The sequence below is a fragment of the Microtus ochrogaster genome, unplaced genomic scaffold, assembly GCF_000317375.1.
Source record: "Microtus ochrogaster isolate Prairie Vole_2 unplaced genomic scaffold, MicOch1.0 UNK6, whole genome shotgun sequence".
NCBI lineage: Eukaryota > Metazoa > Chordata > Mammalia > Rodentia > Cricetidae > Microtus > Microtus ochrogaster.
This window is the reverse complement of record NW_004949104.1, coordinates 6,135,889-6,152,295: the sequence shown is the minus strand read 5'-3', so window position 1 is coordinate 6,152,295 and position 16,407 is coordinate 6,135,889. Positions and strand designations below refer to the sequence as shown.

The 16,407-nt window shown below is 35.7% G+C and overlaps 1 protein-coding gene across 1 annotated transcript in view; it reads left to right on the top strand.

The window, feature by feature from the left end:
• Positions 1-16,407, top strand: part of Diaph3 (diaphanous related formin 3) — a 447,861-nt gene that overhangs the window by 92,308 nt on the left and 339,146 nt on the right. The window contains exon 5 of the mRNA XM_005366057.2: positions 9,668-9,798. Within this exon, the coding sequence (XP_005366114.1) occupies positions 9,668-9,798 (131 nt within the window). The remainder of the gene's footprint in view (positions 1-9,667; positions 9,799-16,407) is intronic.

Genomic DNA, 16,407 nt, shown 5'->3' with positions numbered 1-16,407 from the left:
ATTTTTTATCCATTAAAAAATAAAAAAACAAAACAAAACAAATGGTTGTGAGCATCTCTGTGGTTGCTCGGTATCAAACTTATGTCCTCTTAATCACATAGTCCTTGCTCTTAATCACTGAGCCATCACTCCAGCCTGTGTACTTGGCTTTTAAGTGCTTACTCATAGGAACAGATTAGATTTCTAGGGTGGTGTGTATGTACAAGAGACAGGCGATTTATTCTTAGATCAAGAAAAAGAAAGGGAGACTTCAACTGTCAACGTTACCAGTGACATTTGTAAGTACAGCTCAGAATTATGGAGGCAAATAATTGCACAATTACCTGGAGGAACTGAAAGCAAATTGCCTAATTTTGAAGACTGCAACATCTGGTGTTTTCTCAGCCCCCATCCCCTTTTAGTAAATGCCCAAGGAAGTTTTGTTGTGATTTCCCTTTTATATAAACATAATCAACATAATAAAGAAGATAATGAACCAATGACTAAGAGCTTCACTGTGCTATTCTATCTGCTCAGATGTGCCAAGCAGATCTTTATCGTTCATTGAACCATCAAATAGAGGCTGGCAAATTAAAACATCCATGTTTATTTAATCAATTCCTCCACCCTCATCTTTGGGTTCTTTTTACGTCTTTTAGTCGTAGTTTGTTGCTCAGTTGAAACTAAATAGTTCTAAGAGAACTCTGAAGATGGCGAGTGGAAAGAAGTGGCCTATGTGATGCCATGTAAATTTGCCTTTTATTGTTCAAGCGGGAAATACGTGATATTCTGTTTTAACTTTTAGGTCACTTAAACCGGAACCAAAGTTTTATGTATAGTTTGATTTAAAAGTATCCATTGTAGAAATAATGTAAAATCAACAAAAATTATTAAGTTTTATAATGGTTTTCAAAGTTTAGTTCATATTCATGTTGCAAAATCCACAAATAAGCATATCACTTGATGAGCTGTTGCTGTGGAAGCACATTATGCTGTCAATATTTTAGGTAGGAACGTAGGATAATGCCAATATATCCCTTTTCTTTCTCCTCTCCCAGATTGCTTCTAACGACTTCTAAGATTGCAGATTGGGCTATCTATTTTTTAAATCTTTTAAGCTATTTTATTTCTTGTGTTAAAACTCACACAGCATATTCATCATGGTCAAACACATCATTCAATGGCATTCGGTATATTTGTCGTATTATACTGCTTGTCAGCCCTAATGAGGTCAGAACATTTTTATTTACCTGAGAATGACCATGCCCCTCCCTGCAACAGTAGTTTCCCTCTTCTCTTCACAGAACTTCACTGCAGATGACTCCTCTCTGATTCCATTGTCCCTTTGCTTTCTTACTATCTTGCACTTGATCCTTTAGGATTATCTTGTTTTCCAAGTAGCTCATATTTCTTATTGAATAAAATTATGACCTGTGGATTTGATCTCTTAATGTTATGTCCTTAAATGTATTCAAGCCGAACGTGGAAATACGTGTATGTCTGCCTTTTAAAATAATGAGATACACATGCACACACATGTACAGGCACTGTATGCTATCTGTGCAGGGCACTGGAATCAGTACTCACTTGAGCATCAAAATGTGGGGATGCTTAAGTCAGTTGTGTAAAATGGTGCAATGTTTGCAAATGACCTGTTGCATCCACTTTTATCTTGTAGTCTTTTTATTGGTTACTAATCAGTAACATACTGATGAATTCCAATCATGTATACATTACATATGATACCAAGGAATAATGCAGCTAGTTGTTACATTTAATTATTTAAGAAATAATAACAAGGAAAAAGTCTTTTCATGTTCAGCCCAGAGGCAAGCACCTGATAGGTTATTAGTCGAGTTTACACATGCTTGGAGTGAGGATTTGGAGTTTTGATTATACATCTGTATATGGAAAACAGATGTACGTATGCACACATTTCTGTTTTCATTTCTCTTTCTATATGTGTCTTTAACTTTACTCCCTCCTTCGTTCTCCACACACACACACACACACACACACACACACACACACACGTTTGCGTGCCTGCAACCACGGACAGACACAGAGAGAACCATAAATTCATACTGATAATTTGCAGTCTAATTCTGTAGCATTCATTGTACCCATCAATCTGTTAATATAATAACTTTTTAAAATCTGACTTGAAGTCCCTTCAGTTTGAATTTACTTCATTTTCAGACTTTTTTCTAAATTTTCATTCTTTCTATTGTTTTTCCCTTTTTATGGCTTTTCATTTGAAGTGTATCAGTTTCGTGTAATTTTTTATTCTTCTGCAAACTAGCATACATTTTTTCTATATTTGCTTACTTAAGAATATTTCCTCACACATTGAGAAAGTATTTTAATATTCTCTCAAGCAGAACAAAAGCAAGTGTGAGAGTTTACAAGATGGGTCAGCATTTAAGGACACTTGCCCCTTGCAAGATGTTTTTACTTTAATCATACCAACTCACATGGTGTAAGGAGGGAAGTCACTCCTGCACGTTTTCTTCTGACCACCTCTCTGCACATACGCATTTATATATGTACGCATATATGTATGTAAAGAAATGGGCGGGGTTGGGGAGATGGCTTAGCAGGCAAGGCATTTCCTATGCATGTGTGACGATCAGGAAAGGGGTTTAGATCCCCGACATCCACATAGAAGCTACGTAAGTGATCATGGCAGCACAGCTGTCACCCTGTGCTAGTGCACAGGTGATGGAGACAGAAAGGCCCCAGTGTAGACTGTCCTGATTGAGTATGGAATCAGTGCATTAAGCAAGGGGCTCTAACTCAGATTGAAGATGGAAAACAATCAAGGAAGATGCTGGCTGATATTGATCTTAACTTTAGCACATGTGCACACATGTGGACTTTACCAGATTCATGTGAATACCCAAACACATGCACACACATCAAGAAACATACACATATAAGAAAAGAAAGGGGGAGAAATAAGGTGTATTACTAAAGGTAATGGCCAATGTAGAATTGAGGTTCTTTTATGATATCCCATAATAATAATAATAATGAACAAATAAAGTGTGTTGGATTTTTTATTTCTTTTAAATTAATATATAATTATCTAAAACTACTATTGGTTTCTTAGGCTTAAAGAAACCTTTTTTCTTTGTGGAGTATTTAGAAGCAAAAAGGAGAACTTTTTTTTATTACTTTATAACTTTTAATTGGCAATTCTAAACCTTCACTCTATGCTCTTTTTAAAGATTTATTTTAACTAATTTTCATCATGTAGTGTTCATCATTGTGCATCAGTATTTCATGTGTGCATGAGTGCAACTATCTGCTGTGAGCCACCTGATGTCGGTACTGTAACTGAAAAAAGCTTCTCTGCCAGAGCAGTATGTACTCTTAACTGTGAGCCCTCTCCAGCCTTAGCATGTACAGTTTTCAATGTACAGGTAAACAGTCTTTCAGAATTGTAGACAGCAATTTAGTTTACAATGGTGCTTATTTTATGTTTAGTTTAAAAGAGAGCCCTTTAAGGAGAAGGCCGTAGTTTGGGTGGTTGGTGAACCTGTCTCTAGTACTTTGTAGCTTTTATGTTTCTGCTTCGAGTCTGTATAAAATCATCTGAGGTTAACAGATTTTATTGCTCCTACAACTTGATTTGAGTGCTAGATGTTCCAAAAACAAGTAATTCATGCTGCAGCGACAGCTTAGTGTTTCTGTGGTCAGTGACATTAGACACTGTTGAAATCATTTAAAAATTCAGGACAATTGTGGCAATGCACTTGAATAATTGTGTATATGATAGTAGTCAGCTTGTAGTTATCCTCTTGGCAGCAATGGGTTTATTACCCTTGCTTTGAACTGTGGTGATTCTTCAAAAATTATTCTTGTTTTTATTTTTTCTCCCTCCATCTTGCTTCTCACAAAGCTTATTACCTGGTTTGGTACCAGGAATTAAGAGAGTGTAAGACTGAAGGTACAGAGGTAGTTAATTTATGGTTATGGACTTAAAAGTTGCAGAGGTAGATAAATATATTTATGTAGGACACTGAAGGATTTGACGTTACAAATATTCTTCTGATATTGGTGGCCATTTTCTGTTTTGTTCCCCCCTTCAGTTTTACTGCTTTAAATTACAAAGTAAATGGCAAAGAGAGCTCTATTCTAATAATGAACTTCACCTCAGTCTCTTACTGGTCATACAAATTTTTATTTTGATAACCTCTAGTGCCTATATGTTTTTGATATTTATATTTTAAAAGTTGACACTCATTATAGACAAAGAAAATTAAAAGACTAAGGTATTAGTTACAATAGTAGATGCTACATGATGGATTTTGGTTCTTATCACTTAGGATTCAGCGATGTTTTAATTTGGCTATGAGTGAGCAGCAATCATAGAAGTGTTTAGGAATGTGATATTGCAGGTCATTTAGACAACAATCATTCTAGAAACTACCATATTGGGCAGTGTTAATTTCACAGAGGTTAGGGATGAGTTCGTGCTGATATTCCCAGGTATCCTTTTCCTGAGGAGTTAGTATATATCTAGACCATGTATTTTGCTTTTATTATTTTTAAAATAAAGTCGAACATTAAATGATAGGTTCTTCTAAGTTTCATAAGAATCACTCATTTGCTTCTCAAAGGTAGTAGGCTGCGTCATCCATTCTCTCCCCTGGTAACTGTGTATGTCTATTTTGTCATAGACACGGTATTCTGACTTATTATACAAAGAAATGGTCTAGGATAGTGAATTTGCTGTATGTCTGAGCTGAGATGAAAGGCAGGAACAAAAGAAGCTGGTCAAGGCAGGTCAAAGGAAATGGTGACTATTACCTTTAATAGTCACTTAGCAGGAGAGAGCACTTGGTTTAGACAAATAGGAATGGTCCAGGTATGCATAAGGCATGCATATTGCCTTTTATGCCCTTGAAGATACTTCATAAGGAAGATGACAGCTATAATCTTTGTACTTTTTCCCATCTGCATTTGGTATTTTAGAATACATTTTACCAAGGGATTAAAAAAGATTTAAAAATTATGTGGGATAAATATCCTTCTAATTTTTGTGATGTCAGGCAGACATCCTTATCTCACTAATGTGTTTTGATACCACAGGGGATAAAGCTTTCTAAGTATTTTCATCTTCATGGCTAATGGATTTCAAGATATGCAGCAGCAAGCCTCCTCACATGCTCCATCTACCCTCTACTTCCTTTGAAGTTAGGCAAAATGAAAGGAACATAAGACCTTGGTGAAAGGGAGTTTATGTTTCTTCACGCATTTTTTTCCTCCTCAGTTTTATTTCTTTTATACTTTTATTTTGTAGGGAACATGTTAAAAATTATCATCCCAATTAGTTTATTTTCTTTTCTTATTCTAAAATGTTTCATTCTAAGTAAAACTTTGTTTCAGGATATATTATATTGAATGTGCACATTTCCTATGTGGATGATTTTCCTTTCTGTCTGTTTGTAATTCTTCTTCTTCACCGATGTTGCCTTTTATCGTAACCACATCATTCTGTGGATGCAGGCATCTTGCACAGGACTTGCGAATTAGTCAGAATGGACTGCTGCCTTGCAGAGTGTGTCACACAGGATGGTAACATTTACCAAGGTTTGGATATTTAGCCCATTGATTTTCCTTCCTGTAATACCAGTACCATTGTCTTTAATGACTTTCCCACAGAGATGCTCCACCCAGTGTTTCACTTTGTTATCCTGTGATCTTTGGAACTGATCCGTAAATAAGAAAATGAGCTTTTTATTCTATTTTGATAAAAACTGCCTGCAATTTTGGCAGTATTTTTCTCAGTATGTTTATTATTCCTGGGAGAGTGTCTTCTTAGTGAATTTAATTTGTCATTTTTTTAAGTGTTTTGTTCATTCTTTGTGTCTTTCACATAAGGCATCTTGATACCATTCATTTCCTGTCTGTTGGTATCTGCCCTCTGCCTTTGCAATGCACCCTCCCCCCGATAAAATAAAATTTTTAAGAAAAAAGGAAAAAAGAAAACAAAGGGAAAATGTCATTAAGAAAGCTGTTGTGAGACACAGTGAGTCACACAGTAAACTTCTTTGTCCATATATCTTTACTTGCAAGTGTTCATTGCGGAGTCATTGGTCTGGTTTCAGACCTGTGGTTTTTTCTACACTATCTATGTTGGGTCTTTACTAGGACTCTTGGATATCCTAACGTTGCCATATGTCATGGAGGTCCTGCAGCTTTGGGTCTGCAGGACCAGCCCCTTCACGTAGATATTAGATGGAGTGGATGTTGGTGTGGGCTGGATAGTTGCAGTGTTGGTCAGTCTGCCAGCTCTCCCCTGTCTTCACCACCAGGGTGAGCTCTCCAGCATTGCCCTGGCTGGTTCACCCAGCAGCAATGATTAAGGGAGTGGCCAGTTCCGCTTTCACTCCTTAGAGTCAGCATTCCCATACCCGGACCATCTGGGCCAGCTCTCTAGTCTTGCCCAGGTGAGCTGTATGACCCTCTCTCCTGAGTGCTTCAGCTGATGAGGGGCAGGATCAATTTTCTCCAGTGTTCCGGCCAGGGAAGGGTGTGGTCAAATCTGTACAGCTCTATCCTCTCGGCCTTTGGTGTGATCTGCAGAGACCACAGCTGTGTCAGAGCCCTGAACTCAGACATGGGCCCCCGCAACAGCCCAGGTCCAGACGGAAGCCACTTTCCTCAGTCTTAGCCTCTCTTTCACCTCTTCAGATGTATTCTTCTGTCCACAGAACGGGAACCATTCTGTGTGTGTCTATTTTGTATCACACCACGTATTTGCTCACCATAGTAGTATCTGTCTGCCTGGTGCTGTAAGGCGCCAGGGGGCCAGTGTTTTCTCCTTGGAGCCCATCCCAGCCGCATGGCATGGTATCAGAGGTGTTGCTGGGTAAGCTAGAAACCCAGGGCTGCCTTTAGTTCTCTCCTGCCTACCCCAGCCACATCTTATGATGCAGTTATTTTGCTCAGTGGATTTTTTTAAAGCTAAATCTAGGTGTTAGGTCCAAAGTACCCTACCCCCTCAATTGGCAGTACTGGTGATAATGTCCTAAATGTCTAAACAGATAAACAGCCTTTATCAGTTCAAAGATGACACCCTGCTGTCATATAAAATCTGCTTCCTTTTCTGCTGGATAGCCTTGGCAGTTTGAACCCCAGTAAACCTTTCTTTCTACCCATGGATTGGTCCTGCTTGGTGGTTTCACTGTGCCCTTGCTTATACTTGGCATCTAGGAATACACTGTTATATCTCTATTTACGTTTCCCTCAATTTTTTGCTATTGCTTTGTACTTCTTAGTTCTTTTCTTTCATTTGTTATTTTTTTGTTACTTTGCCTTTTGATGCCCTTATGATGTTTCAAAAGTACTTTAAATGCCCACTTTCAGTGTTTTGCAATGTTTTGCAATTTTTATTTTAATATGTTGAGCTTTGATTATGATGCTGATAAATTTATGTAGGTGATCATGACATTGGAATTTGATGTGACTTCTTTTCCACCTACGTATCTATTAGAATTCTTGCTCAGTTAATTAGCTGGAACCTCTGCTACCATGGTGCTAGTGAATGGAAGAGGAGACATGCTCCCTTTTTGTCAGCTTCAAACAGGAAGCATCTAGTATGATTACTATGGAGTGGAAGTAACTGGAATAGTTTATGAAGACAAGCAGATGAAATCTATTCAATGTTGTTAAAGTGGACTAATAATGTTATCTTTGGATATCTGAACACATAATTTTAAGAATTTTCATGAAGAATCTCCATAGAACATGGGTTCAATTTGTTCTTTGTCCAAAATGGCATCTTTTGGTTCCGCTGAGTTAACTTGTTGATTCTGTCAGAATCATGATTTATTTTGCCAATAAAGCTTGAACTCTACTGATAAGTCCTTGGTACACATATTGGCCTGGTAATATGTACAACAAATGAAAGGTTCATGATATCAAGAAGTTATAAGCAGCCTGTAAACCAAAAGACAGATGTTAGGAAAGAAATATTAATGGTCTGGGGATTAGAGAAAGCATAGTCTTGAGGACCTATTAATTTATTTGGGATGTATTTCTAAAATATTTTCTAGTTATTAAAGAAATCTGTAATGAATGGATTCTTTTGGAATTAAAGTACACATTTTGAATAAAAAGTGCATAAATATTCTATACCAGCACACACACGCGCGCGCACACACACACGCGCGCACACACACACACACATGCGCGCGCGCACACTTTGCTTAGATATACTGATGAATGGGACTCATTTTGTTATTTCTTCCTCCCTTTTGCTTGTCTTTTTTTCTCAGTTTTCTGTAATAAAGAAAACAATATTTTGGCAACTTAACAAACATAAGTGTTGCATTAAACAAATTATTCTTAATGCTATCAGTGGGCGAAGTGAGATGTTTATTACTATTTCAGTTGCCTTATAAGCTTTATTGTGTCATTTTCAATTCTTTTGAGATTTTGACGTTGACTTTAAATAACCACTTTGATATCACCATCAATAAAAACAGTTTCCCCAATACTGACTTGTTTTGCATTGCCATTTCTCTTTTCTTGCATAATGTTTTGGCAATTATTAAAGGAAAAGGAATGAATAAAAGAAGGGCTAGATTTTTAATCCGGTTTTGAACGTGTTCGACTTCTTTCCTTTGTACATCTAGTCTCTAAATAGGTATACTTTAAGAGCTTTCTTTATTGTTCCCTGATGTCTTCCTCATTTCCCAACTGGGACACATGCATACCTTCTGAACTGGTCTTTGCTTTTGATCTTGGGTTATATGTCCATGTGATTTCTATGGCCTGTGAAGCTCTCAGCCCCTTCTGTCACTTTTAAAAAAATACCTGCCAGCTTAGCTGTCTTGTTTCCTTAGATGTTAATTCAAGCAGGCATGACAGAAGCCTTTGAATTCCTACCTGTGAGGCACTCATTGGCTGCCGTGTTTAAAATTGTATGTTTCATACTATGAATATTTCTACATTTTGTTTATCTTTCTCACTAACAAACTTACTATGTGTGTGTGTTTGATGATACTGGGGGTTGTGCCCAAAGGTGTGCTAGGTTCTCGAAATTAAAACTGTACTGATATGCTTGCGTCTACTGAGAATTTAATGTTTTTCAAATAACCAAGGAATTCCATTTTTTCTATTCCATAGCTTATATAAACTAGGTCCTATTGAAATCTCCGTTGGAAAATTAAGAGTACAGTGGTACTCTACCAATTTATTGTCTGTCTTTTGTTATCAACTGAATATTCTTTTTTATTTCTTTTTGTATATGCTTGTGTTTTTGTCTGAAAGTATCCATGCATCGGTGTCTGTGTATGTTTGTATATGCATGTGTGTGTGTTCATGTGCCAAAAATTACACTTGCAATGGCAACTGAATGAACCAATGACTAATGGCTCTTCCTGTATACTCAAGGTCTTGTTCAGTAAGTTCATTTGTTTAAGTTGAGTCTTAATATTTGAATTCTCCATCTTACATTTGAAAAAGTAATCATTTTTCATTATCAAAACATTTAGTGTAATTTTTAATAGCATTTGTTAATAAAACCAATTATGAGTTTATAGATTTTTGTTAGAACATTTCACCTCAAAACAGTAATTTTGTTAGTTATTACTATGATGAATTTTATCCGTTATAGATAATCTTTATTGTAGCATAAATTAAAAAACAATTTTTTTTTTGATTTGTTTTACAGGGAAGTCTTAGAAGTAGCCGACAGATCTCACCTCAGGAATTTATCCATGAGCTGAAAATGGGGTATACTGACGAGAGACTTTCCACTTATCTGGAGTCACTGCGAGTATCATTGACCAGTAATCCTGTGAGGTAATGCATCCCCTGGTTGTCACCGTGGCATGTTACATAATTAAATGGATATCTCTATTCTTTCATTTATATTTACTCCATCTGCAAATAGCTAGTATACATTATCAGTTTCTCAAAATAAAAACCCAATACCAAATGGTCTTCAAAACATATACATACAATAACATTATAGAGACTAAGCTGGATGAATTATGTATTTAGGATTACACACATACATACACATGCACACTCCCACACGTTGTAAATAAAACAAACGAAAAAGAAGCCATGAATTTGAAAGAGGACAAGGGGTTGGACATAGGAGGTCTTGGAGGAATTAAAGGGAAGGAAGATGTGATGCAATAATACTATAGTCTCAAAAATAAAAAAAGATTATTTAAAAATTGAAATTAAACAAAATTGATGAAGAATCAATCTCAATGGACCTTTGTTTTTATTACTGAGTAAAACATAACACATGGACTTAAAGCTGTTTTATGAAATTCTTTAAAACATATTTTTATAAAAATCTATCACTTTAATACAATTATGTTTTACTTTCAATTTTCATATTGTTAAAATGCTTGATGATTCTTATATATTATAACAAGGCCTACCACTTGTTTCTTTGTTCCCGCTTTTAAAAAACGTTGTCTTATGTAGAAGATCATAGATTAATGTTGCTGTATTTAACAAATAAAAGAACATAGAGTACACATTAAAGTTAAAATTTTAGACTTAACAAACAAGAAACAAAACAACAAAACCCATGTTAAACCCAAATTAAACTGGTATCGTTTATGTGATATCAATACCATATGATTTTCTATAAATCAATTTCACAGTGTTTCAGATTGGGCTACATTTTCATGCCTTTGAGAAAAATTTCATGCCATGTGTGAAAAATAAAAAGATAAAGTAATGATGATAAACTGATCTCATTTAAAATTGCCAGATTATTGGAATGTAGGAGGTATTTGTTAAAACACAAAACAAAATCATGTTATTTAAAAACAAAGGATGTTATTTGAAGTATTAATTTTGATACTTTATAGGATAGAATTCAATTTTCATAGAAGCTTTACACTAACTCTGAATTAGGTTGATGTTTTAACCAGGATATTCTTGAAGAAATTTAAGCATAAATTGTCATTCAATATTTGAGTAGTGAGTAAGAAAATCTGAGAAATTTGGATGTTGGCTTTTTGTTGTTTAAGGAATGGTTGTTTTTGGATAGAATACATGTATATGTGTATATGTCTGTAGTATCTGTAAATCTTCGGAAAGCTGTGATTGGTTAGTGCAGTTGTTGGTTGTTTTGGAAAACATACTGCTGTGAATATTCTCTGTGAAGAGTACTTTTTTGGATATTTCCAAGCTTGCATATAAGATGAAAAGTCTTTGACTATAGAAGTACTTAAAACAAAAGACTTAGGTTCTAAGACATGGAAGTGAATTAGTGTAAACCACAAGAACAAAATCTTTGCTAGTTTTAAATTTTATGAATTTTCACTTGTAGTGTGTTTCTTAGACTGTGGCTCCATATGGATGAAAGCTGAAGGCTGCTTTTCTGCGTGCTAACTCTTCACCAGTTCACGTTCTATAACACTTGAGAAAGGCAAGAAAGAATGTGGATGGAAACAAAGAAGTTTTAATTTCCGCTTTTTTTTTTAATCTTGCCTTGCCTTTTATTAGTAAGAGATTTAACTTAAAGAATTTCATAGATATATTTATAAAAGAGCAACTTGTGTTTCCAGCTTAATTTATCCTTGTAAACTATATTAATTTAAGAATATTTATGCCTGGGGAGATGGCACAGTTGGATAAAGTGTTGGCATACAAATCTGGGAACCCGAGTTTGTATCCCCAGTGCTCATGTAACAAGTGGGGTGTGGGGGTGCGTAGCTGTAATCCTGGCACTGAGGATGCAGATCCAGGAGGATCTGTGACTATCTGGCCAAGCCGTTTAGACAGAGTGACATGGCTTGGGTTCAGTGAGAGACCCTGTCTCAGCAAATATGGTGGAGAGTGCTGGGTGAGACATTTGCTCTACACTGTGGAATCCACATGCCTGTGCAAACATACCTACGTAGATGTATAAACAGATGCACAGACACACATACAGAAATAGTTATTACAATGCTACTTCCCCCCCAAGTGTTATATTTAGGGTTTGGTTTAGGAAAGAAAACCATGTTTCTTTGTAACTTAATTGGAGCAAAGGGTGTTTTGAGGTAAAATGGGTGACAACTCCATGCATTTCTGCTTATCCTGGCAGACACGGCACTGGGATATTTGTAATTTTTTCTAGTATAGAAGTCCAGCATGAAGAAGTCGCTGGTGAAGTGCAGCCTCTTCCCATCAGAAGCCTCTTCCCTCCTCCTTTTGAAGTAGACACTGTTGATAAAAGATGAGACAAAGGGGAAAGGTTTAATATAAATCCATGTGTAGGATGATGGCATGAATAACTTGTTGAAATGTTATCTCAAAATACTGAGAAATGATGTTGTGTATTCTTTTTTTCCTGTATTCTTATTTAAAGAGAATCATTAAAATACCACCAAATACTTGTAGAATCTTCTCCCCTAGGCAAAGAGATTTTGTAAAGTATTATGGTAATTTATTGTTTCCATGAAGTCCTTTTAACTGATAAGAATAGAAATTCTTGTCAGAACAATTATTTCTGAAGAGAAGTTTTTCGAATACTTGTTCTTCCAGTGTTTCACTAGAAGAATAGCTTGAAAATCTTGGCACTGTGCCTATGATCAACTCTTTGGTCTTTTCTCTTATGATGTCTCTCTAGTTTTTCAGGTTTGCTTCTGTGCATATAGCATGTGACTTATCTGGCTAAGCATTTCTGATCATTAGACGTATGAGACCACCAACTGGATATCACTGTTTTACTGTCATGCTGGTAGTTTTTTCTTGTTTGTTTAGATGGGGTCTATCTATCTTGGAGCTTGGAATCCTTCTGCCTTGGGCTCCTAAGTTCTGGTATTAAACGTGTTTCATGTTGTCTCCATAAAGTATTTAATATTTGTGAGTGCTGTGGATGAAACTCAGTAAACTGATCAGTGACTGTTCTATAATATTGCTTCAGGATCAGAACTTATTTAAACCAAACTTAGGGAAAACTAACTTTCCTGCTCTCCTATTATGACGTGCCTCCCCCAGCCTCTGGCTATGGGGTGTTCTCGGAACAGTTCATCAAGTTCTTTAGCTGCCTGCTTAGCATGAGCCATGCTAGTCTTCCATCACCTAGAGAAAATAACTCTCTAGGTGATAACCCACTGGGAACATGATCTGAAGAAGTTTTTAGAAGAAAGATTTTGATGTCACTAGTACTTTGGACCGTATGTGAGAGCCAGGTGTTAAAGACCAGCTTCTTCTTCTTTTTCTTTTCTTTTTTTAAATAAAGATTTGATGTCAAGATTATAAAGTTCTTCTGTTTGAGGAGGTTCATTGATTATTCATTATTCTCTGTGACAGTTTGTAGCTAGTTTTGAACACTGGTGAAAAGATTAACTTTTTCGAATTACCAAATATAACTTTTAGTGAATCTTGACACAGCCAATAGTTATGTTTGAGTGATTGAATGCATTGGATAAAAGCAGAAACAGGTAGACACTAACATCATTATGATTGATTTCAAGCATTTATAGTTCTTACCCACTTATGCATATGCCAAATTAGTTATAGAATGTATCTTTGTTTTCGAAGTTTGATGTACCTGCCAGGGGCAAAATTTCTGTCTCCTGAAATTCAATATAACAAATTTCTGTTTTCTGATTTTAGGCAATATTTTTTTTTTTGGTGTGTGTGTATATGTATTCCCTTTTTAGTTTCATAAGAGTTATTTTCTCATCTTTTATAAACAAATTCTTAGGCTATCTTGAAGGTAAGTTTGATAGAATTGATAAATAAAGCTTTGACAAAATTGTTTCAGTGGATTATGCAGGGAAAGAAGTCCACACCCAAAGGAGCAAAAGTGTCTGCATTTAGTGTATTGAGTATCAACTCTATAGTCTAGTTTGTCAACAGTCTTGGCTTGACAACATGAAGCATGTGCCTTTAGTGTTGAAAGCAAGTGGCAAGCATTAGATTCCGTGTGCCCACTGGGAACATGATCTGAAGAAGTTTTTAGAAGAAAGATTTTGATGTTACTAGTACTTTGGCCTGTTTTTTATTTTTTTAAATAATATATTAAAAGATTTAAAGAAATGGTTGTAGTTGTAGTAAGCCACCTACCGACAGGGATGACTTATGGAATATTGAGACCTTCAAATGTTCATGTCCCTTTAAAAAAAAATCATACCCTTGTCCTGTGGTAAGTTCTGTCCTAGCGTTGGAATTTGTCATTCCTTTGTTTTCCAATGCAATTTTATTCTTCACATATTCTTTAGTAACAGATAACTTGGTTTATCTCATTTATTTTTTAAAATGTATTTCCGTCCTTGTGCTTTGTGTGTGTGTATGTGTGTGTGTGTGTGTGTGTGTGTGTACGCAAGCAGGTGCGTGTGTATACACAGTCACATGTGTGATGGTCAGTGACAGCTCTTTGGAGTTAGTATTCTCTAGCCACTTTTTGGGGAACAGATTCAGGATTTTCTGCAAGCTCCTTTACTAATAAGGCCATTAATCCATAGATTTTTTTTTTTTTTTTGCCCAAGCTTTATTTATTTAAGTGGATTTACCGTCTGAAGGTTCTGTTTTCTTAGATTTGCTCATGTTGATGTTTGTAACTGGACATACCTATCACAAGCTAGCAATGTGTTTCTTTAGAGTTTGATAATCTTTCTTTTTACCTGGTAGTTTTTTTTTCTTTTTTGTATTGATTTTTAAAATACTTTGGAATTTCTATCTTACATTTGCTCTTGAATTTTTATTTTGCCCCATTTACACTCCTGCTCTTCTTATTTCTCCATGTTCTTATGCCTCCTCTCCTCTAGACTTATTTTGTATAGATTTTTGATTTCTCATTTCATTTTTCTTTATTACTATTTGATTTTCTTCTGATTTTATAATAGACCAGAATTTATTTTAATTCCATATGCATGCTGTTAAAAAGGGAAAGAAATAAGTAGTAATCTTTAGTTTTCTCTTGAGTTAAAGAATACTTGAACATCATTTACCAATTTAAATGCTGATTTGAGAGATATTTTAATTGTATCATTTTCTTTTTGACTGTATAGGTTAGATATTGCTTCAAGTATTTCCTTCAAATACTTTAGGTTTCGTTGATGATAAATATCCTTCTGTGTCTAATTCTTGCGATAAGTTTTATTTGCCTTTGCTTTCGAAAGGAGGATAGCATACAGATGGTATGTTTTTTAGAGATTTTTTTTTAGCATGTCCTTCATATCTTTTCTTTCACTGTTTCTGAGGTTTGACCTTCATCTAAAGCACATTCCTTTTAGGATATCTATCTTTCTTGGTTGTTTATAGCGAGTATTTTTCTAATGTATTGATAGAATTTATTTCTTAAGAGATTGTTTTAAGTTCTTTCTATAATTTGTTTCAGCCATTTTTTTTTCCTGAAAATTTCAGCCATTTACCCTTAAAATAGTGGTGATGTATGGCTTTGATCCCAGGAATTAGGAGGCAGAGGCAGTTGGATCTTTGTGAGTTCGAGCTCAGCCTGGTCTACAGTGCGAGTTCCAGGACAGCCAAGGCTACACAGAGAAACCCTGTTGCACTTCCTTATCCCCCCATTAAAGAACTAGCCTTTTCCTGTCTAGTGTGCATACATTAGACCTTTCTGTTGTCTAAATCCTTATTTCTGATCTTGTCATTTATACTTGCCATTCATTTTTCTCTTCTACATTATTTGTTTTTAGTTCTCAGAACCAGTATTCCTTTAGTCTGCTTTCCTTGGACCATTGGTTCAACATCATTAATGGGTGTCTTTGAGACCCCAGTATTTCCCTTCTGTTTGGCTTGATGGTGGACTCCAGGCTGTATATCTGTCTTTGTGTGCTGCACAGATGTCTCACAGCGGGTGTTAGATTTCTGGAGTTTTCTCTTATCCTACAGAGTAAAGGGCCTTGAGGCTGGCTTCTGTCTTTTACTCTCTCTGTATTTGGTTTTCATTTAAAATCCTTCTCCTCCTCATCACTATTATTACAGAGACAGGATCTCACCAGGTAGTCCACACTGGCCGTGACCTCATTATGCTGATGAAGAGCTGGGATCACAGGGCTCTTCTACCATATTTGACTTGTAGTTTTGATTTTGTAAGGAAACTTTTTCTTGTTACCCTATGTTGAAGTTTCAAATTGTATTTTAGTGAATACTTGGAGGGCTGTTGAGAACATGTAGCTTAAGACTAGAAAATGATAATAAATGTGAAATTTTAGACTATAAATATATTAAACCCATTAATCTTAATTATTTCTGAATTAGAAAATTGAAAAACTTCTTTTGGTCAATAAATCATCAGAAGTTCTGTCAGTAGCAAAGTATCCATTGCTTTTTTCATGTGTATTTCTGTTCTTTTAGTGCTTATGCTCCTGTATTCGTATTTTTTAAAATGCTTTTTTTTTTTTGGTTTTTCGAGACAGGGTTTCTCTGCGGCTTTGGAGCCTGTTCTGGAACTAGCTCTGTAGACCAGGCTGGTCTCGAACTCACAGA